Source organism: Drosophila hydei, unplaced genomic scaffold (genome assembly GCF_003285905.1).
Source record: "Drosophila hydei strain 15085-1641.00,03,60 unplaced genomic scaffold, DhydRS2 tig00008121-arrow-pilon, whole genome shotgun sequence".
NCBI lineage: Eukaryota > Metazoa > Arthropoda > Insecta > Diptera > Drosophilidae > Drosophila > Drosophila hydei.
The window spans coordinates 400,891-425,446 of NW_022045832.1; the positions used below are offsets into that span (position 1 = coordinate 400,891).

The 24,556-nt window shown below is 41.3% G+C and overlaps 1 protein-coding gene across 17 annotated transcripts in view; it reads left to right on the plus strand.

Moving 5' to 3' along the window:
• LOC111604277 (dystrophin) overlaps nucleotides 1–24,556 on the plus strand; it is a 146,917-nt gene that overhangs the window by 98,751 nt on the left and 23,610 nt on the right. For 12 of the 17 annotated variants that reach the window (XM_030224985.1, XM_030224987.1, XM_030224992.1 and 9 more), the window contains 5 exons: nucleotides 3,958–4,130; nucleotides 7,654–7,804; nucleotides 11,050–11,173; nucleotides 13,756–13,913; nucleotides 23,511–23,561. In XM_030224985.1, coding sequence (XP_030080845.1) covers nucleotides 3,958–4,130; nucleotides 7,654–7,804; nucleotides 11,050–11,173; nucleotides 13,756–13,913; nucleotides 23,511–23,561 — 657 coding nt within the window. The remainder of the gene's footprint in view (nucleotides 1–3,957; nucleotides 4,131–7,653; nucleotides 7,805–11,049; nucleotides 11,174–13,755; nucleotides 13,914–23,510; nucleotides 23,562–24,556) is intronic. The other 5 variants (XM_030224994.1, XM_030224986.1, XM_030224993.1 and 2 more) reach the window with 1 other exon arrangement.

Below are 24,556 nucleotides of genomic sequence, written 5' to 3' on the forward strand. Positions count from 1 at the left end.
CAAACATTAAAGAAATTCTGCAATTTCAATTCCAATGGCAAGCAAATATTATTATCTTAAAAATCAAGCATAAAGTATTTTGTTCACACTGTTTGCGCTTGGCTCTTTAAATTGTAGCCGTATTAAATATGTTGAGTAAACACAGTGAAATCAATAAATTCACAGCGAATTGCGTTAAATTTCATTTTGAATGTGGCATCTAAATTCATACGACACTCACACACAGACCCAGCTGCGCTCATAGTGAGCGCTCAGTCAGGCAGATAATATTTACGCTCACGTAGCTCAGCCAAATAAAGGCAACACCTGAGGTAAACATAATCAAATAAGCTGAAATAAGCGTTAAGCAAACAAGTTGAGCACATTTTGTCGTTCGCTGCAAATCAAATTTCAGTTTCCCAGCCTCTGCCAGCGCCAGTGCGGTTGGCGCTGCCAGCCAAAGTTGCCCATAAAGGATTTACACGCATCTGAACAGTCGGCCATGTAAAATATGTAAAATGCTCCATCAACATGCTCAATCGCTGGGCGAATGGCGGCGCCACAGGGGGACGAGTTCACATCGAGGCCTTTTTAAATTTTGTTGTCATTTCCGTTTGCAGTTGCTTAGTGGGCGGCGAGGGCATGGCGGCTGTCAGTGGCTCACAGTCGCCTCGAGTGAGACCACTTGACAGCTCGCCGCCTGGCCCTGTTGACAGCCAAGCAGCCAACATGGGGTGTGTGTGTGTGGTGTGCAGAGGGCAGAGGGCGGAGGGCGGCATGCCTGGGCAGTCTTGTTAAGCATTCGTCACTGCCTCAGTCGACAGCACTTGGTGATGTGTTTATTATGTGCCCCTAATATATTTATGAGCGCGTTATAAACGCATTTCCATTTTATTTGTAAGGTCGGCTGCTGTCTCTTGATGTTTTCCTTGCCGTCTTCTTCCTGCTGTTGTTGTTGCTGTTGTTGTTTCCATGATGGCTGCAGCTATTATTTATGAGAAAAAAGCACCCGCAGGTATCTCTGGCTCACTCAAAAATTTGATTTCAAATTCATGCTGACAATGCAGACGAGCTTTTAGTGCCACAGTGTCATGTTTATTTTGTGCCTGACTAAATCGAAAATTTATCATACGCACTGTGTACGATTGCCAGCTCTGCAGCACAGACGTAATTTAAGAATTTAAGAAAATTGAAGTGCTTCAGCTTTGAGCAGCTCTTCACATGCCTAGCAACAGCATATGCTGAGCATATTTTTTACGAGTAATTATTGTAAATAAAAAAACGTCGGCTGGCTGAAAAGCAATCGTAGTTAATAGCAACTAAGCCGCATGCGTCCAGAAGTAGGCGTTGGACCACGTTCGTGTGGCATTTGAATCACGTCTTGCTTTATGGCCCGCATCATTATGAGCCTGCCTGAGAGAGAAGTCGGGCGCTTGGCATTTACTTAATTGGGGCTTACAGCTGCAAAATGCACTGCATACACACGCACACACACGCACACTAGCACATGCTCAGCGGAAATGTAAAAAATGAGGCAACAAAGCGTGAGGCAGCCTGCCTGCCTTCACAAACCATGCACACATTTACTCATGCATTCACACACATAAAAATACCTGCGCTTAATCCTGATAATACCTGCATTTATGAGTCTTCAGTAGAGTCGGCAAAGTCTGCCACAAAGTCGGCTTTAAAAGCTTCACGGTCAGTCAAGCAGCGAGGAGGCCTTGATATATATACTTTTTGTCGTGATTTGTGCGCTTTCGTCACAGAAATTAGTTGGGTCAGCCTGAAGGCGGGGTACGTGGGGTTAGAGCCCCATGATAATGACCCAATGCATCGCGACAAATTGCTGTTATTAGCGGAGACGCCGTGCCATTGGCATTTTCTCTTTTAATTGATTTAATCGGCTTCTGCACGTGAGCCCCGTCTCCAAGCATGAACCGCTGCCAAACTCTTACACACACATACAGAGATGGGCTGCTCATTAAAACTGCTTTGTATTTTTTTTTTTACTTTGCCCGAGCCGTCTCCGTGCTCGACATCGCTCATTTCCGCTCTATTGGTGTATAAACAATTTTTGCGCATTAATTGAATCGCTCGGTTTGCCTATGTGTGTGTGTGAGGTGGATGGTGGATGTGTGCGTGTGTGTCTGTGACATGCATAAGCCAAATTAATTGTTGCCTCGTTTCGCACAGCATCCGAGTAAAAACGTCGTTGAATTCAACGCCCTTTGACTGCTTGGCTTTATTTATTTCTTTCGTTCCTACTAATTTTTTTCTATTGTTTACATGCAACAAAAGCCATTGGCGTCCTAATGAAGGTTTAATTAGCAAACACACTCAGATACCCACCCACGCCCACACACACACATATATTTATATACATAGATGTACACATTTAAGCACGCATTATTTTAGAAGCCCTTTGCTGCGCTGTTATTTATATATCTGTCCGTATGTGCCACTAATTCCACTTTTAATTAGTTTATTTGGCACGTTTTGTGGGATTGATTGATTGATTCAATTAGCGAAACAAGCTGCCTGGAAATGCTCAGACGACAGGCGCCTACTGCGATGGATTCAAGGATTAAAAAGCTTCAAATCAACAGCAAAATGAATTGTATTTAAATTCATTTGCAAATGCGAAACATGAAAATTGCTTTACAAACATTTCGCCTCGAGTCTAACTCAAATATGAGCTAGGGACTAGCTGTTAGGGCAGCATAATTTCATTTACGCATATGGAAATGGGACTACTAATTCTCTATCTTTCTCACTGTTTCTCTCCCTCAGTCTTTCGCTCTGTCACTTCTAGTCTAGTCCGAATTATTATGCCTTAACGATTATTGTTGCCTGTTAATTGAATTTTCGAAAAAAAAGAAAGGCTTTCGGGTTGGCCAACTTCATTTATTCAGTGGGCGGCTGGGCTATGTTCACATAAGCTGTCTCCGGAACTAAAATGTGCTGTGTGAACCACATGAACTTAGCCACATCAAAGTTAAATCCCCATAAAACCGGCCTTAAAACTCACAAGACCAAGGCACCCACATTGTGTATAAACCTTTGCATATATATTTATATATATATATATATATATATATATATATATATGCATATGTGTGTGTGTGTGTGTGTCTGCTTTGTGGGTGACTTAACCAACAAAACCACAGCGAATAACTGGGTACATTTTTGTATGTTTTTGGGTCCAAGCAGCAGAGAAAACAACCGAAAAGCGAAACATTTTTAAGCCTTTGCCAGGCGGGTTGACAAATAAAACACCTGCCACAACACAGATGCCAGCGACAGCCAAAAACTGAGACGCACCGCAGCTGGAAATCTAGTCAGGCAGGGGCGACATAGCTGTGGAGGCTTGTGGTTGTCGGGTCGGAGGTCACATGCGGTTAATAATTGCAAAGCGAGTCGAGGCCCCGGATCTGGGACACGGGACATGGACAGCGAGGCGCTTAAAAACTTATCACTCATGTTCAAAAGTGTCCGTCCAGGTGGGCGCGTGGAGCGGGTCAGGGGCCACATGCTGGACACAATGGCGCACGGAACGGCCTAGAGCTACGTGCGGGCTTATTGATGGCCTGCTCGGCAATTTCATGGCCTGCTTGTTGTGCTAAATGGCTGCCTTTTAATCCAGCAGCTCCGCTTGCCGGGTCGGCTGCAGTGCCTCTGCTGTGTATGGCTGGCTTTGTCTAAAAATGTTTGCAGCCATTTTGCATATCACGGTGTTTGGGTACACAAAACAGGCGGAGCACACATGCACACACACACATATTGTCACAATTATACGTGCGGCTGCCATAAACCGAAAATTTGTATAGAAATTGAAATTCAATTTCCTTGCAGCGGCCCGTGCGGTCGCCGAGTTTTGAATAAATTTCACATACACTAATTTATTAGCATTTCCTACTCGTTTTTTGCGCACTCACTCATTCACCTTTTGAACTTTACAACTTTTGCCTTCTGCAGGATCTGCAATCGGAAATTGAAACCCATCGCGTTGTTTACGATCGTCTCGATGGCACCGGCCGCAAACTTTTGGGTTCGCTCACCTCGCAAGAGGATGCGGTTATGCTGCAGCGTCGCCTGGATGAAATGAATCAACGCTGGAATAATTTAAAATCGAAAAGTATTGCAATCAGGTAAGTGCTTTTTGCCTCCAACTTTCTTCTTTCCTTTCATTTTTTTCCCCCATTGCTTTGAAATGATGTTCGGTATTCGAGCTGTAAACCAAACCGTTTTCTACATGTTTTTTTTTCTTTTGTTATTGTTTGCGACTAAACAAACTGAGGTCTATGCATGGCGCTTGAATAACTAGGCCAATGTGCATTCGATGAATGCGTAAGTTCATATATATATATAAATAATGCAACGTTTGTGGTATTTTAATTAAAAAACTTATATATATAAAGACTACAGTAAAACTAAAATAATATAAAATCTTTTGTTGTTGGATTGGGCAAGTGTATAAGAGTTTTTTGTGTCAAACCAATAATATTTCTCTCAATTTTTGTTTATGTGCTCAATCTTTCCCTTTCATACACTCCTTAACACTAACTTTCTATAGATTCGACAGAAGATGTTGACTTTCCCTGAGAAATTTAAATTACAAGTCTGCGAAAATCATTGTCCCATAATTAATTCTGCTTCAACTGCAAAACTTATAATTGTTCATTTACTTTGTATATCTCTGCTTAACCTATGCATGTTAGATTACATTTACAAACATTTTCCAAAGCTGCACTGTGATTAAACTGCATATGAGTTGACATCAGAGAGCTTAAATCAGCAATTAATTCCTTTGTCTAAGGATTCAACCATGGTAGAAAGTAGCAAGTCTGAGAGCAACGTGAACAATGAGTGACGCGTTAATTAAACCACATTAAAGGCATGTTGTGCGACATTTGTTACGCCACAGACAACGTGCTGCTGCGTTCAAAGACTTTGTGTTGATGAAAATGCGAAAATAACCGTACAAACAAGCCAGTCAAACGAACTGCCCAGCCATCAAGGCGGGCCAACGTCAGTTTCCGCGCGGCCAGGCAACAGGCCAGATGTAAGAGCTACGCCCATAAAAGAGCTTGAAAATCAATAAAAAAAAAAGAAATGAGAAATGAGAACAACAAAACGCGTGAAAAGTCCCGGAACCGGCAAAAGTGACATGGACACAACACTGTGTCGCTCAGCACGCGCCGTTGATGTGGCCAATCCATGATGGGCGTTGACAGCTGCATGGCTGCCCGGCTGCGCGGCTGCCCAGCTGGCAATATGATGCTATCCAGTGCACGCGAGTTCAGTGGGTCCTTGTCCGTGTCCTGGGCGTATGTCTGACAATGTGGCTGTATTTGTAATTTCCGCATTTCATAAATAAAGCACGCCAGCGTTTACAAATATTGTCCGCTTGTTGATATTGATGCTGGGCCAGAGGCCATGGGCCGATGCCGATGCTGATGCTGATGCTGATGCCGAAGCTGACTTGATCGAAAGTCAGGCAGACCTCGCTGCTGTTTACTCGCTCACACAGATAGTTGGCGTTGATGGTTTAAAATGAATAATGATGGTGACACGAGAAAAGCGGTGGAAAACAAGCAAACGCAATATGAATATAAAGCTGACGGTCTCCCGTACAATGGTGCGTATGCGCGCTGAAGTAGGCAACAATATTTTACGTCCCTTTGGAGCGTTTTTCAATTAAGGGCCCCAAAACGGAATAACAGCATAACAGCCAATGAATGACACCTTAAGTGTGGCCACGCCCAGTTACCCACCCAGCCCCCGTTGTGTATTGTGGCGCTCGGCATCGCCTTTGTTGACCAAACTCTGACGATTATTCTTTGTCAGCTTCGAGATGCTTTCTATTTACGTTCATTGTTGGCGTTTTGGCATATTTCCGTTTGCCAAGTTTGGCCACTTCCACTGCCACTTCCGATATTGTTGTTGGTCTGTCGTCTGCGCTGTTTGGCCAGCAGCATTTGCTTTGCTGTTTCCTTGGTACCCCGTGTGTTTGTGTTTGCCTTGGTTTCACTTGTTGTTTGCTCTGCTGCCAAAGATTTGCTGGCTTATAAATTCCAGTGAAATATTTTGGACAGCACTTGAAAAGTTTTCGCTCGGGCCTTTAGTTTCTTGTTTGTGTTAGCCGCGGCCCTCGGTTGCTCGGTCGCCGGTCTCTCGCTGTGGGTCATTTATGTGCATAGTTGCTGTCTTTGAACTTCTATCGGAAGTATTCACGCTGCCTGCTTTCATCAAAACTTTGTGCTTTCAAGTTGCTTTTGTGGCATCTACAGGTGTCTCAACTGCAGCGTCAGATCTCTTGGCTGGCTCTCTTGATTGCTCTTGGAGTTTGAGTTGCGCGAAGATTGATGAACCCACTTGATATATGGAGTACCCACATGTGTGGTGGTTTGTCTTAAATTACATTTGGGACAGGCACAACGGGTGGCACACGCTATGACGAGGGTTGGTATACAAATTCCACGCCCAATGCCAGCTTAAATGATGGATTTGCAAAAGTATTGCAATGCTCAATCAATGTATTAAGCACTGACAGTTCTGCAAAATCGTAATATTTATTTTCTTGTGTCTTCAAGTGGGTGGTGACAACAGCCGGTTATTAGGCATGAGGACAATACTTCAAGCCTCAATGGGATTTGGCAATTGTTATACTTCCTTAATGCATTCCAGCGTAATTAAATTCTGAACAATTTTCCTAAATATAACATAAAACCCGAAAGCATTTACAATTCGCTTGAATTGCTTTGCCATACTAATTTTCTCTGCTAAAGTCAACGCCAGAAGCTGTCGAAAAAAAAAAACAAAGAAATCTGACGAGACATTGTCAAGTGTAGATTGGAATGAAGAGGGTCTATATATCTGTATATATATATAAAAGCCAGAACAACGGGAAACGCAAAGAGGCAGGCAGCAAACGAAATGAGCAAACCAAAAGCATTTTAATACATCTTATTTCCCAAGCATATTTCCGAGACGAGTTATTTCTTTTATTATTTGCATGGGCGAAAAGCGAAAGTGGGCGTAAAGTTACAGGCAGTCAGCGATGTACATATGTACGGCTGCCCGGGCGCGACTTCAATTCCATGCTATGCGTTAATTACAAGCGAGGAGCAGGCAAAAATAATAATAAAGAAAACGGGCCAAGGAATTTTGCCAAAGATAAACAGACAAAGCACAAGGCGATGGCGCCTAAATGCTCCCAGTTCCTTCTAGCTGACTATTGTTGTTGCAGAGCGAGCACGGATGCAGATTTTTCAGATGCTTTGACCCCGCGCACACACTCCTTCCGAATGGGACAAAAAATATGCCAGCGAAATGGCCGACAGGCAAAAGAAGAGAAGAAAATATAATGTCCGGGCATTTCACAATTACAGCAAGAGCTGAAATTCAGCATAGACGACAGCCACTTGGGTCGCCGCCAGGGCTTGGGGCGCAGCTTGGGAAGGTTTATTAGACGCCCCGCCCCCGATGCAGACGAGCAGACAAATTGTCGCTGCCATTTTGTGGCTGTTGCTGGGCGTCTTTAGTAATCAACACAGCTGCTTGGCCAGTGTTGTAAAGTGCCAAATTAAATTTAATATTATTATCAAGCTTATATATTCTGTTTGCCGCCCTCAACCGCTAACCCCGCACTTTGACCTTCTTTGCTTGCAGAAATCGTCTGGAATCAAATTCGGAGCACTGGAATGCCCTGCTGCTGTCGCTTCGCGAGCTTACCGAGTGGGTCATTCGCAAGGATACAGAGCTGAGCAGCTTAGGCTTAGGACCTGTGCGCGGCGATGCGGCTAGTCTACAAAAACAGCTTGTAAGTTGATCCGTTAAAAAGCTTGATAAATAATGCGAAACTATGTGCTAAGACCCGTGCTCAAGGAAAGGTCTCGGCTTTCATATTCACTTTACACCTAAACAAAGTGCTTTAAATATTATAAGCAATAGAAATTATTAATTTTGGTAACTAAATATTCTGCGCTGGTGGAATAAACCTTTTGCTTGTCAGTGAATCAGCTTAAGAGAGTCGATTGGTCAATCAATTATTCATAATCAATCAGTCAAACTATTAATAGAACTATCTATTTGCCAATCAATCAATTTATCAATCTCTTAGATATCAGTCAATCAGCCAAATAGAAAGTCACTCATTCTGGCAACTAATCACTCAGACACTCAGCCAATCAATCCAACAATACTTTATTTGCCAGTCATTCAATCTAACTCTCAGTTAGATAGTAAGTCAATCATTTAAATTGTTAGTCACTCAGTCTGCCATTTAATCAATTAGACAATGAATCTGTGAGTCAGTCGATTGTTCAATCAATTCATCACTCAATCAATCTAAGAAGTGCATCTGTCAATCTCCTAGATGTTAGTCAATGAATCAAGTCACTCAGTCAATTAATCAATTAGACAATGAATCAAAGAAACAGTTATTTGGTCAATCAATACATCACTCAGTCAATCAATCCAACAAGACTTCATTTGCCAGACGGTCAATCAGACACTCAGCTAGTTTATCAGTCAGTCAATCAAAATAGTAGTCAGTCAAGCAGGCAATAAGTCAATCAAACAATAAATAGATGAGTCAGTCGATTGGTCAATCAAGCTTTCCAACTTTCAATCTGTTCGATATCAGTCACGCAATCAAATAGTAAGTCGCTAATTTTGGCAATTCATCAATCAGACACTAAGTCAATCAATCCAACAAGACTTCATTTGCCAGTCGGTCAATCTGAAACTCTGTTGGGTCATCAGTCAGTCGATCAATCAATAAAAAACCAGCTATTCAAACTATCAGTGAATAAATCCCTAGGTCAGTCAAGCAGTTAATAAGTCCGTAAGTCAGTCAGCTTTTCCATCAGATATTCAGTTCCGTTCGTCAATCAGTAAGCTAAAATAAAAATAACTTAAAAATATGTTTACGACTAGTATGAGAAGTAGAAAATAGAATAAATATAAATTAAAGACTAATTAACTAATTAATTACGTTAAAGTAAATACGATGCTATGTTTGGCACTCATTGCGAATCCAGTTGGGTCAGTCTGAAGGTTCTCAGTGAATATTTGAAGTACTTGCAATAAGCATGCCCTCAATATGAGCGAGCACAGAGTTCACTCTGCAGTTGGTGCTCATCATGAGCTTGTTTGTTGGCTTTAGCTGTTTTTTTACACTCTGTGTGTGTGTGTGTGCTGCGGACGACCCAATTTTAACCTTTTCCACAGCGCTGGCTGCACCTCAATTTGCTCTGCCCAACTAATTGTGTGGAAGGCTTTGGCCCAGTCAAGTGCGGGGTGCTGGCATTTTTAGTGCCATTCTCAGCCACAATTTGTAATTTTTCGACTCTCTGTGCAGGCGCCTGCGTGAGTGTGTGTCTGTGTCTGTGTGTGTGAAGGGTCTCTGTGATTTAATGGCGCATAAAGTGGTTGGCAAGCCCATTCTGTGTGCCAGGCACATTTCGAGCAAATATTTAGCCCTAATTATATGTCATGCAAATCCGTATTCACGCTTTGTTCAAACTCAGTGGAATTAATAGAAAATCCGCACTTAGCGCCGCTTTTATAGTTTCATATTTAGTGTCAATTATTAGATCCTATTAACATTATCATTGTGTCGGAGTGAATTGATCCAAACCAATTTAATTGTGCTGTGGAGTATTGAGTTCGCAGGCTTATTGAGGACATAAAGTTATTGTTTCACTGACGGCGAATTTGCCATTTCATAATTGCTGCATTGAAATAATGCGCTGGAAATGCTTTGTGTATATTTTGGCGTTTTAGCCTGCTGTGCGTATGCGCAATATGAGAAATTCCATGAAATTAATATGAGATGCTCAGGTAACAAATAGAAATGTATGAAATGTTCAAATTTAGTCGAAATTAAAGCTTACTCAATTTATAAGATTTAATTTTGGTAAGATTTCAGTCAGTCTCTGTCCGACTGTGTCAATGTTTTTTATTGCCTTCCCATAGGAAATGTGCTTTATGCATTCGCATAGCACTTCTTGTGACTGGGCCACTTGAGCAGCTATCGATTCTGTTCAGAGTCAAGTGCTACAGAGTATCTTAACTGCCCAACTTGACCGAATTGCGTAGTTGAATTGAAAGTCCCACTTGGCTAAACTGCGCTAGCTGCGAATTCTTAAATAATTGTTAAATGATGCTTGTTATGTCAGAAACATTCACACTCACACACATAAGCGCATACATATGTACACATATGTATGCCGGAAATCACTTAAGGGGGAGAAAAAAGGCAGCAGCAGCAGCAGTTGAAATGGCAGCAGCCACTGTAGAGTCAGGACTTGGCCGGGCCAGTCGGTAATGGGGAAACACTGTCTAACACAGCGTGCGCCACTTGAATTTCACTTACCCCCAGCACGCACACACACAGACACACACACACACACACACCCGCTGGGAACTGACGGGAATACAAAAAATGAGGCAACTTTCACCCTTGGAGCCAAGCAGGCCTTGGAAATCTATTGCCTGCCACTAAGTTACGGTCTGCCGGACATTTACATTTCGGCTGGTGGCGTGCCGTGGCATGGCGTGGAGTGGGGCCAAGTCTTGAGTTGCGGCTCCAACACACTCGAAAAGGAATTTGGCTTGTATTTTGTATTGCTTTTCATTTGATTCGCCAGCTTTCGCCGTGCCCTTTGGCCGTATTGTTGCATTTTTTATTCCTACACTAAATGCATTAAACACGAAATTTATTGTGAGCTTCTTCACGCTGCTGAGCTGCTATGATGCCTTATAGAAGGAGGGGGCCCTTGAAGTCCGCTCACTATATTTCTCGTATTTCCTCTTTCATTTGGCTCTTTCGTTTCGGCGCAGGCCAAATAGTTTATGGCTGGCCAAGTGGCATTACTCGTTATGATTATTTGTGGCTGCATCAGTTTTAGCCAAAATAAATAAATCTTTGGCAGCACTGAGCAATACAGAGACTATGGCAAAAATAATAGTATAATATTTTATTTGACTTTATTTGCAAAAGAAGCCAATGGAACACGACAAAAAATTCTCATTTCTTTTGTGTGCTCTCTCTGCTTGCAGGATGATCATAAAGCTTTTCGCCGTCAGCTGGAGGATAAACGCCCAATTGTTGAGAGCAATTTAACGAGCGGTCGTCAGTATATAGCCAGCGAGACGCCCGTTTCGGATACCAGCGATACCGAGGGTAAGTTTTACGACAAACCATTAAATTATTATGTATGGGGCAGATAGTAAGTGCACAGCCGCCCATAAACTTTGACCGCAAACATGACCATGAATTTTCAACTATTTAAAGCGAATTTTGTGGTCGAGTTCGGTATCATTCATACAATTTGTTAAGCAATCAGCTTAGCAGCTCTTGGCAGGCTATTCAGGCTCTCAATGGCCAGCAAAGAACTCATCAGAATTCAACAATTGCCTTTTCACTGCATTTTCAATTTGTATGGCAAATCTCAAAATCAAACATCGACACAACACAGCATTCTCAACTAAGAACTCCATTGAGCTCTGGCCGCACAAGCTTAACGGCTGGCCAGAGCACACACACACACACGCACACATACACACAATGTTTTGTGCACGTGAGACGCCTAAATGTAGACAACTCTGTGCGGCTGGTTCGGAATCACCAATTGATTTTGTTTCACTGCTTTTTTTCGTTGTTTTTTTTTGCTGTTGGGGCTTAGTTCCTTTTTAACTACAGCCAACAATTTAGCAAATGGCCATTGGCTTAGTATGTGCTGTTGGTTTTCAGCATTCGCACAATGGCGACAGATCGCCAATGGCCACGCCCAGCCGCCTACGAGGAGGCGTCAACGATAATTGCAACCAAAGCAATTAGTGCGATTAGTACGCTATTAGTGCCAAACCATCAACAGTTGCCCCAGCTCTATCTGTGTGTGTGCGTGTGTGTGTGTGCCATTTGTGTGTGGCTACGGAATCTGTGCTTTTAGCTGGCATTTAAATTTAACCATTAATGTTTATTCTGCGGCTATCTGCTGGCCGTATCAGTGCAAGCGACATAAAGTTTCATTTAAATTAAATTAAATCTTTCCCCTTTCGGCAAATCGCATTAATTTGTTTAGGCAAATTAATTATTTAACACATTTCAATTAGAAAATACTAAATTTAGTATTAAGCATGAACTGAACTTTATACTTCATAAGCTTAGACTTCATATCATTTCATATTTTGCTTTGTTCCAAGACTCGAGAGACCTTTCTTATGTAGAAAATATCCATTTAAATTTTACTCATTGCTCAGATTAATTAATTTACTTTGTTAGCCTTGCATACAATGTGAATCAGCTCTGTGCTTCACTTTTCTCTTAATTTGCCCTTATTGGACGTCCCAGTTTCTGGAGACCTTTGCTTTTTTCTTATTGACTAAGAAACCCTTTTAATTCAAATGCTGAATATACTTTTGCTTTTAACCTACTTTTAACATTGGTTATTCAAATTGAAACTTAAAGTTTCTTTTCTCTTTTGCATTTGACCAAATTAAATTTGGTTGGAAAAATGTCCAAGGCTGTGCCAAAGAAGTCGCATTGGAAATGAAGTCAACGGCAGGACGAAAAGTTTTGCTGACGTTCATCTCCGTCGAAAACTCCGTCTTCGGACGCATTTTCCATTTCCATCAACAATCTCCTGTCGCTGCCGTCAGCCAGTGAAGCGCGGAAAGAGCAGAAAACATCTATGCGATAAACTCAATCTTAAATTGAATTTGAATATTACAACAGTTCCGCTGCTGGCGGGCGCTTCCTCAAAGTATTTCTCCATGCCCGATATTTGCTTAGCATCATATTAGCAGATGCCGACCAGCAGCCAACCAGCAGCGCCTGCGGCGCGGGGCCATAAAAGTTGTTCCCCGGCTCCGTTCGTGCATTAAATTAAATTCAGATTTAGCCAACGGCTCTGACATTCATCGATGCTCAGTCGCAGAAGCCGCTGCTGCTGTTGTCATACTTCTCTCGGTGTCAGTGTAGTGCCATCAGCTGAGGGGATTGATTTTCTTCTAGCCTCGACTGCCACTTGTCACTCTCTCTCTCTTTCTCTCCCTCTCTCTTTCTCTCCCAGGCATCTCTTGCATTTCCGCAACATGCACGTCAGGCTGTCTCTCATGTTTCATGACATTTCTATTATGTTTTCTTTTCTGGTTTTCTTTGTCGATTTTGTGAAGGATATGGCCCAAGTTCCTTCTCCCTGTTGAGCTCCTATTATAGCACTACTAAATAGATGATAGCAGCCAAACGATAATTTAAATATATGATAAGCCACTCAGAGTGCTCATCGCTGTCCTGGCCTAACTACTCTGAGAGTCTCTTTCAAACACAACGGCTAACTGCTAATTTGATTGAAGCCCAACTCTCTGGCTGCCAGCCCCGTTAGAAATTGACTTGTCCCTTGAGCGTATCTTTTACTTCGATATGCCTGACGCAGAGCTGAGATTATTTTATTGCAAATTTAATCACCGTTCGCAATCAGCATAATCAAAGTTGCCTCGCCCCTGCCACTTGCTGCTTAGCATCGTCAGCATAATCATGGCTGTCGGTAAACATTAAGGACCATAATATCATCTCTAATTCATAAAGTTACGTGCCAGCAGCAGCAGCACTGGGGCAGGCAGGCCAAATATGATAGCAGTTGCAATTGTTTTTGCCCGCCTAACAAACTGTCTGTATATGCCAACGGCCAAGAGCCGACAATTTTTATAATTTTTTCACACTCTGCTCTCTAACACATTTCGACTTTTGCCGTATCCTTGCAGCCGCCCACGACTCCGACTCGCGTTACATGTCGGCCGAGGAGCAGAGCCGGGAACTGGCTCGCAGCATACGGCGCGAGGTGGGCAAACTTTCTGAGCAGTGGAACAATCTAATCGATAGATCTGACAATTGGAAGCATCGTTTGGATGAATACATGACGGTAAGTCTGCCAGCGATAATGCAAACTTCTTACTTCGCACAGTCACTTCACATTTTTCGCTGTGTTACATTTTCATAAATTTCTTCTGACTCGTGGGTGAGCAATCGTGACTTTTTGCTCTTGTAATTTGTATGGCATCCAATTTGTTTTAGCTTGAGAAGCGCCAGCCCAGCTCCAACGAACGAATCTCATTTTTTGAGGGCCCCCGACAAATGTGAGCGAGTTTCTTTGTGTGCAATTATGTTTGGCAATGTGGAAAGGTGCTCAAACTTTTTGCGCAAGCAATTTGTAGAGCAAATCAAATCAGAGCCAGCCAAATGGGTGGGTAGACCTTTTGAATGGAATCATTAAAAGGCAAAAGAAATAATGAAATTATGATTTGTAATTTCCGTGCTGTTCTCAGCAGCAAACTCACTTCCAGACATACTCAATTGAGCCACAGTTGAGCAGATAAATTTAAATAAATAAATTCTGATTAATTTCAGTTACATTGTTCGAGCATTCAGAATTGCTAAATTTATTATTCAATTACATTTTCATGTTCACATTAACAAAAGAAAAACAACAACAAAAAAAAAAACAAATACTTTTGAAAGTGTTGAATGGCTTTTGCTTTCGCATTGTTATTTTACTCCACACAATTTGGGGTTTTTCTTGACAGTTCGGTTGGGGCCTGGTTGTGGCTGTGGTCGGGTGGGTTCAGCTGATGGCTAATAAATGCAAGTGTGTTTTTTACGACACATATCGTTTGGATTGCAAAACAACAGCAGCAACAGCAAGAACAACATGAAAATAACAGCAAAATATTTGCCACAAATGTGACGGGCGGTTGGCAACGGCTGTCGTTACTCATACGCACCGTAAATTTGATGCAACAAAGTTTGGCCGCATAAAAATGTCACAGAGTGTGCAAACAATGGATATCCATGTACAACACACACACATTGTACATATGTGTATATATATATATATATATTTATATGTGTGTGTAACTCGTTGAGTGGGCGGTTGTATAAAATATCAATGCGCATAAAATGCACATATTGTATATGATGTATGCTAGATGCTAGATGCTGTATGCTGTGTGTTGTATGCCGTATGCGAGTCGTGTAGCACACTTTTGGGCTGTAGCGAAAATCAATACGAAGCAAAGGGCGTAAAACGAAACAATATGTGTATGTGTTGGAAATAGAAACAACAAGTGTGGAGGCATACAAAAATATTTGCCACAAAGTGCGCATAAATATGAGAGTTGAATGGCAAGTCAAGAGTCGGAGACTGGGAGCTAAGGGAAGTTGGCTTAAGATGTCACCCGTTAGGGTTTTAACCCGCCTTGCGTGTTCTCTCATTTCGTGTGCAACATGAAGGCATATGCTAATGTTGCCACATATTTAAAGCCAGCCACAATCTATCTAAATCCAAATCTAAATGAAAACAATGTAAAGCTCATACTGTCAGTTTATTATTAGGTTGTACCCATGTACCCATGCATTCTACATTATATATATTTCCTTAGCTCTGCTTCTATTTTGCTTGCTCTCTCCGCCTCTTTTGATATTCTCATGTATACTTAGATATGCCACCAGGGAGCTGTTTATATTTTACTGCGTCTAACTAGACAAATGCGAATGTATTTGTGCACATAAATGTTCTAAGCAAGGCAGCTGAGAGACCTCTTTATGAGTTTTTAGATTTAAAATGTTAGAAAAAAGCTGGAAAGTAAGCTAAGTTGAATAGCCAAAGAATAAATTATTTGAATTGCATAATAAAATTAAGATAAGCTTTGCGGAGTTTCTTTAGAACTTCATATATTAAATTAAGTATTCTGAAATAATATGACTTGAAATTACTTATTAAATTGAGAAATGAAGTGAGAAGTATACTATATAATATTATATATACGCAAAATTCTCTTCATACTCCTCTGGCTGCTCGTTGGAATTATATATTTCAAGCATGAAGAATATATTTCACATATTCCATGTTTTATTGAGTGCGAAGAGAAGCAGCATTGCAACGCACACACACAGACACACACACACACGCACCCACACAAGTTGCTCATCTGTTTGGGATACTTTTGGCATCACTTAACAAAAGGTGAATTTCTTCTCTCTATATTTTTTTTAATTTTTTTATGCCATGCGGTCTTTGTGCTTGCCGGTGCAGGTTGCAGTCAACGAAAAACTGATAAGGAAAACTTTAATAAAATTAACAACATGCAGGAAGAGCTGGTGGAAGGGGGGAGAAAAGAGGCAAAATAGCATTAAAAAGTTTCTCAACAAGCTGGCAAAGTTATCCGTGCCCCGAGCGCGGGAGTTTTTAGTAGAGAAAACGTAAAACGTAAAAAGTTTAAATAAATGCAACTTAAAACAATTACCAGGAAACCAGCACAAAATTGGAGCGTCGAGCGCAAATGAAACTTTCTGTGTGTTAAAATAAACGCTTTATGGAGCGGTTGACTCTGCTTAAATGAAGTCACCCAACGGCCGGACACGCTACATACGTCCCTTTGTAGCCTGGCCAACTCGCCAACTAACCAACTTTGCCCACATCTCTGCTGACCAGGAGCTGGAGCAGAGTATCTAAGCCGCAGCGTGCGCTGCGGTTAATTGACCACAAAACTGTCTGTCCGCTGTCCGCTGTCCGCTGTCCCCTGCCCGCTGTCCGCAGCTCTGTGTGCTGTCTGGCTTGCTCGAGGAATTTCTATTAATTGAATAAAAGTTTGTGCGAGCAGTGGGCGTATTAAATTTAATTGAAAACTGCATTTTCATTAAACAGTTTTTTTTTCTTTCGCTTGCACTGCGTGTGTTAAGCATACGCCGTGGGGTACAGCGGGTCAGAAATAAACCAACTGACATGGAAACGCAAAACCTGTGGCATGTCAATGGCAAGCATCCGCAGCGTGGCTTACGTTTTGGCACCTTTTTCATGTTAATGAAATTAAAATGATTTTTCCAGCTACAAACCAAATTGAAAGCGCGCTGAGCAAACGCGAAGTCAGCAGCTTTTTGTGACAGCTGCTCAAGCGACAGCCTCAGAGTAATTATAATTAATTCTGAGTTAAGCAAATATTTCCAGCGTTCATTCAGACTGAACGGAAGTTGTTATGGTTAAATTCTGCAACTCTAGCGTTTGGCTAGTCAATGGTCATTCGAGTTAACTACTTTGTCGCCGCCAAACCACGAAAATTGGCACTGCACGTGCCGCATCTTCAATCAACGTACGACCGAATGCAATTCCGCTTGCCTGGCTGCCAATGAAAGCGACTCCAATTAGAGCTGAACTGGCCTGTTGCGTAATTGGCCACCGAAGTGTTCACTCAGCCAGTTGCTGGCATCCAAATGATGCATGACCACATCAATGTCATGCGAATGGGCGCTGAGGAGCCCTCTAAAACCACAGACCAAGTGCCTAATGAATGCCCTCATTATAATGAAAAGAGCTAAGCGGGATCTGAGCAGTAATTTGACAAACTTTGGCGTCCCAGCTCAATATGCGTGCACGATGGGAGATGATCAAGGAATGAAACTTCATTATCGTTGGCATATGGAAAACAAAAAGTAAAGTGTACAGAGTGAAATGCGTCATTGGCAGCAGAGGACTGACGACGACCAAAAAGCAATTGCGGGACGCTGTGAAATATGTTTTATTGATTTCCTGTAAAGCTGTAAGAATTGTAAAATAAATGTGTCGAAAACGCATTGCAATGGCAATAGTCAAAGCCATATGGGCAGCTGCCAGCTAAAGGCATCCCTTGGGCTGCGGACATTGTGCGCACTTTTGCTAGCCATAATTTAACCACATGTGGTCGATATTGGCACACACACACACACACAAGCAACTCATTTAACCGCTTATGACCGTTGGTCTTCGTCGCAGTGGCAGCTGCTGCTGGTCCCTGACCACGCTTAACTTCGTCCTCTTCGCTGTCCTTGTCCACTCGGGGGCTCGTGGCTCCTCCTTTTGCTTGCTTGTTTGGGCTTGTAAAATATGTGGCTGGAGCATAGCCCATTGCGGTTAGTTTAGTTTATTATGCAGTCCAGACAACAATGAAATCAATTTAAATTGCATTTTTCGAAAATCGTTCAATAAATCACTCATACGCCATGTGAGCTGCGCGTATGTTGATGCTGCCTGTTGGCCTAAGCGTCTCTGATTTATGGCACTTTGTTAAATATATATTGAAAACAGTTCAAAATAAGATACTTCATTTTTGCCATCTCGCTTTTAATGCAGTCCCAAAAGTATGCAGCGCGTTTTTCAGGCTGCGCACATAATCAAATTAGTTGGGGCAACAACCAACAACAATGAAAAAACTGAATTGGAATTGAAAAGTTGTTCAGTATTTTAATAAAGCTTACCAAAAAAAAACATGTCACTGGAGAGTTTAAAATGCCAATTAAAAGTACAAATTGCAAAAAACTAAACTATATAATCAATCACAAATAATATTTCACTTGGCCAGCCATAAAAACAGTCGACATTATTTGCATTCGTATTCATTTAAGGCCGTGCTGGCCCTTTAAATGAGCCAAATGCAAACAGCAAATGATTTATTGATCAGAAACTGCAGCGTGGCTGACGAAAATACCAAAAGTGCTGCAGTGCTTAAAGGAAAGCTTAAAATCTCTCACAAAAAATTGCAAAAACACAATATTTTTTCCCGTTTACCGCTTGGGAAATCAATTGATTGTCACGCTAAAATGGCTTGGCTTCGGCATTGGCTTTGGCTCTGGCTTTGGGTCTAGCTCTAGCTATTGCTATACATTCGCTGATTACTTTGGCTATGATTGTTGCCCGGCTCTAGGTGCATAGCGCCCCCTGCCTGCCGCTATCAATATACGACCGACCACACACCCGCGCACACACACACACACTCATGTACGTTCTCTCTGACTTTTTGCTTGCCATATTTTTGTTATTGTTATTTGCCAGACTTTTATTTGCAAAACTGCGCCAATATGCCATGAAATGTAACCGTGCATAATTGTCAAACGTGTTCAGCTATATTGACAATACGTGCATATAGCCAAACACACACACACACACACCCACTCGCAGGCTCAGACTGCAGCATATGTGGACACCTTGCCGCACGCGAACCAATTCATTTGGCTTTTTCTGCAGCTTTGTTGTCGCCTGCTGGCGCCATTTTGTTGACAATTTTAACCCTTCCGCTGCATTGTGGTTACAGTCATATTCCCGAAATATTTGATTGGCTTTTTTACGTCAGTTAAACACGAAGAACTGAATTTACAAAAGAGAATTATTAGATATTTAATAAAAATGATTTAATAGCAAGAATGAGGACCCATTCATGAGCACAAAATATTTAAATGATTTTTATATCTCTCTATTCTCATTTCCCTTGCGCCAGTTCTATCAATTGTCTATCAACAATGATGCACCTTAAAACATAAAAGAAAATTCCTATACAAACTTTAATTTATTATATTTCTGCACTAGATAACTGTTAAGATAAAGCGATGTCAATTTTTAGCTGTAAGCCAATGGCCACAGATGCATTATTCATCCTCTAAAATTTAAGTGAATAATGAAAAACAAGAGCCAAAAATAAATTCAACTTAATTGGAATGTAAAGGAACACTGCATGCAAATGGCTCAATGCAATGCCTGAGCAGCTCAAAGATTTCAATTCAATTTACAAATGCAGGAAATCCGACTACGACAAAAGCAACAACAGCAAAAGGCCAAAAGACACTTTTTTTTGCCTGGCAGACGACAAATCGACTTTTGTGAAAAGAAATATGCACAAAGAGAGAGACAGTGAGACACAGAGTGAGAGAGAGAAAGAGAGAAAAGTGGGAAAACGACTGCCCCGAGAGGTGGCAGTGTGAAAAATTATGCGCTTGAAATAGATTTTCCAGCGACACTTCAAAATAGAAAAAAATGAATGGTAAAAAAAGCAGACTTGTCTTGCATGGAGTTTCCACTTGAGTCCGTCCAGAGCCAATTCGTCCGTGCTGTCGCGTCTGCAGTTAATAAATTTTTTTGCCACGTCCTTTGCTGGCGGCACAAGTGTGGACAAATACACAAGCGCTGCCACTAAAATTAAAGAAAAAATTCTACTCGAGTTGATCATAACTTGTCGCTGCCTTCATTTCTCACACTTCGCTGCCGAAAGCAACAAGCAGCAAATACTTTCCACACACTCTACGAATTGCCATTTAATAAAATCATCTTGCGCCCGACAAGATTCAGTTGTTGCTCGCTCGATCAACTGCCAAAGACATTGGCATATTTGTCTTTATCTGCATTATTTATGCTCTACTCATATAATATGAGCCGGTGAGTGAGAAAGTGCTGCAGGCAATGACCAAAAAATGCCTTTCATATATAAGCAGCTGAACAGCTGAACAGGTGCCATGTGCCAGACGCCATGTTACTCATGAAATGGTCAACTAAAAAAATATTTAGTTGTAGTCCTGGAACTAGCACCGATTATTAATGGCATGAATGGAATTTTCTAATATTCTAACTTTTAACTAATCGAATTTCAAACAAAAATTGCATTTCTCGCAGAAAAGACAGAAGAATATCTTATTCAGCTTTCCACTGCTCAACACAAATATTAAGTATTTGATTCCCGATAGAATATGCTCAGCTAGCCTTTCAGATCATTTTGAAGGTCATGCCTGACTGTTTATAAACATAAATGTTTCTAATAAATCCTTCAGTGCTCCATTATGATGCACAACCCGTCCGTGAGTCATAAGCTCCAAGCACATTGGGAGCCAAAAAAGGCGCGCACAAAAATATGCGTGTAAAAAGCCATAAAAATCAAATAAAGCAAACGAGATGCGGGAAACATAAAGCAGAGCGTCAAACGGGCCATTCAAATGCATTTATAAATGTATCGAAATAAGCCAAAAAACACAGAAAAACAAAACAAAACAGAAAATTGTGGCAATAAACCAGGCAAATCGTAAAGCTCATTGAAATGTTACGAGTACAACAACACTCAAGAGCCCCACTCAATTGGCCGGCAGATAAGCACTCAACACGCCACTTAATGAGCCCAGAAGCTGAGAGCGGGGAGAGAGACAACAAAGCAAAGTGTACTAACCGAAAAAAAAAAACAATATACATATATAAATACATTTACATACTAACACACACACAAGCAAAACTCAAAATGTGAGCAACAAGTTCTTGAGAGAGTGCGTGAGTGTGTAGTTGGCTGAGCGCTCAGTGAGAAGAGCGCGAGTGTGAGTGTGAGTGTGTGAATCGGGGAGAACAAGTTTCGTTTGCTGGTGAAGTTTGAGCGCAAAGTGGCTGCAGCAACTGCGACGACGACGTCGACGTCGGCGCTGTCAGCGACGCTGACGGCCGTTCACTTAACGCATGCGGCCGGCGTTGTTGTTGGGTCAGTTAACGAAACGTCGGCGCGTAAGTTGGTTGCGTTTTTTTTGTGTAAGCGGCGCGCGCAGAACGCGATCAGCCGGCATTTGCCAAACGAAAGATATATTTGCATCTGCACTCGCGAGATACATGCAAATACCAAACAGTGCAGCGAGGATCCAACGCAATAAGTAACCAAAAAAGTAGAAAAGCCAAAGTGATTTGTGTGCTCCGTGTCGTGTTCTTAAAGCATTGCTTACCAAGAAGTGAAATATAAAACCCAAAACAGACCCACAACCCAGCAAAAAAAAAAAAAAAAATTAAACTAAATAAAACACTGTTGTACAACAAACGAAAGTAACAAGAGTAATAAGGTCGAATTTATAACAATAATTTTTGTCAACGTCGGCGACGTCGGCAACATGGCAAAAATTTGTGTGATAAAAGAAATGAAATTCTTTGTAACAGTCACGTTTTAAATTGTGCGCCCTTTTTTTTATACAAAAAAAAAAGAACAGAAACAAATTATAATAATAAGAAGAGTTTTCCTCTTTTATTTGCATTTCATGCGCGGTGAATTTCGATACTTTATCTAGAATCTAGACTACATTTACCCACCTATATTTGTGTTGTTGTTGTTGTTGTTGTTTGGTTGGGAAAATGTATTGCAACGGCGTTAAGCATAAATTTCTGCTGCATGCGCTGAAATTAATTCACATTTTTTTATTGTATTTTTAAAAATAATACCGAGACAGCTTAACAACAAAAGCAAAAAGAATATTTATTTACGTCGACTGCAAGTTAATATTTAAAATTAAAAACGAACCTGTTTACACAGCAAAATCATTTCAAGTTGTATGGGAACTACATGCATTTCATGCTTTAACTTCAATAATAAACAAGGATAGTATTGCAATCAAATAATCTGCTTGAGGCTTACGGCTAACATTGGCTTCTTGTAAACTGCTTACAATATATTGTTAGTTCCTGCAGCTGGAGCTGGGCGACAGTTCTCGTCTATAACTATTGTCAGGGCAACTCAGCTTCAATTTGCGATAAGGCAATTTACATGTGACTTACAAGACGTTCTGTTCTGCATATCAGACGCAATAAGTCAGATAAGCACACCAATATATGTCCATTTATATGAATGTGTATAATTTGAAGTAAACACGTTGAGTATATAAACAGGTAGCTCACATTTCATGTCACCCTTGCTGGAACTGTGTCCGACCACACTTTTAATATCCCACGCTCCACACTCCACACTCTACGCTGTCAAATGCCTGAAGGCAAAGAATCGCTTGGTGGCAGCCAGCGAAGGTCGTTTATTATTATTTTCTTTGCATTTTATTGAATCTCTTGCTCAAAGGGGAGCGAGTTCACGCTTACTCACACAGGACTCGCTTGCAGTGTATTTGTTAAAGTTCTCGCTTTATTTACTTGTTGCCCTGTCAGCATCAGAGTCGACTGAGATTGAGAATACACAGTCAGAGCCTCAGTCTCAGTCTCAGTCACAGCCGCTGGTGCCTTATGTTTGTCATATGTTTCAGAGCTTGAGTTGGAATACAAGTAACTCGAACGCCCAGCATCTTTTATGTACTGGCATTTACTTATTTTCACTTGAGTTGGGGAATGTACATATCTCAACTGGATTTACATTGTCGCACATCTTCATCTACATATCTGCCTGGCTGCTGCATGTGTGTGCGATTTTTTATCTCTTACAGTTGTTAGTCATTGTTATGGCAGCTGCTGAGTTATCTCTTTGTGCGCACATTCCAGCCTTGTCTCCACCGAGGACGATCTCTCATATCAAAAAGCATGCGAGAACGAGAGCGTGGGCGCAACAATCCTGAAGGTCTTTGTTGTCAGTTGGTTAATTAGGACGATATGACTCAATCTGTGCGTGTCTGTCCCATCTGAGTCTGTCTGTACGGCGCCATCTGGCCTTTGCTCAGGGTCTTGTACTCATACATATCACAGAATCTTCAATCCATTTCACTTGTTGAGTCCCAATTCGAATTCCTGATAACATGAACAATGTCAACTTGCAAACCAATTGTGGAATGCAGCTTCGATTGACACAGCTGTTATTAACATGCGAGAGCAACTAATTGCAGCTTACAAAATATCCTAATACATTAATGCATTTGTTTCTAATTAGCCATATGTTTCTGTCAATATTCTTATCAACTTGTTTTCTTTTTGATTATTTTTTGTATTTTGCAGACGAGTTCAGTTTCAGTTGTAGCTCAAATTCTTATTACCGACACGCTCAAAGTACGTTTACATTTTTATTTACCTTGTCTTACTTTCATTTCTGTTATTATTAACCTCCCTGCGCAATGCCCTGTCAGAGTGACCCATAAATCTCACAACTCATTTGAGGGCCTCTCCATAATATTCATTTGCTGTAAATAATAACACGCACCACATAAAGCACATCGTGTGAAGCAAAAGTCGTGGACATAAATTTGTCGCTTTTATCAAACAGTCGAATGAAAACAATTGCCGTTGCGATCTCGTTTTTGTTTTTTTTTTGTTTTTATGATGCCGCCCAGTATTCATGATGGCGTTGAAAAGTGCCACAAGGCACATAATTAATGCCACAGAATGCTGCAAATTTACATTGAAATCCAAAGCTGCTCAGTCGTCGTCTGGCATTTAATGGCGAGCTGCGATGATGAGGCGGTTTTCTAATTCAGCTATGCGCCCATATTTATTGAATGCACACACATGTGCTTCGCAGCTTCACAAATTTATGGGTTGCGGTAGGGATTTGAACCCCACAGCAACTTTGACCCACTTCGAACGGGTGGCTGCGCCGATAAGCGCCACATTGAGAGCAATTAAGTGCAGTAGCTCTTGGCGACTGCCAAATGCGCTGCCTGAACACAAATTCTAGACCCTAAACCAGCTCAGCTGTAGAAGCCATGTACATAGAAATTAAAGCAATTTTTGTTTTTCATTTTTTTTTTTTTTTTGACAAATTCGACGAATTTCTTGCCAATTGAAATGCCCAATTGAGGACACAAAGGTTAATTGAAACACAAATATTTTGATTTCTTGATGAATCTTGTTCACAATTTCAATTGAACTGTTTGGCAGAGAAAATTTAGTACTTTTGATTGCCTTCGAAAGATTTTGTAACCCTTACTCAGACAACTGGCAAGCTGATATTGTTGAGGTGAAATACAATGAAGTACATTAACCTATTGGAAGCCGTTGCAGCTGGGTTTAATATATGTCTCTGTAATACAGATATATTTAAATGT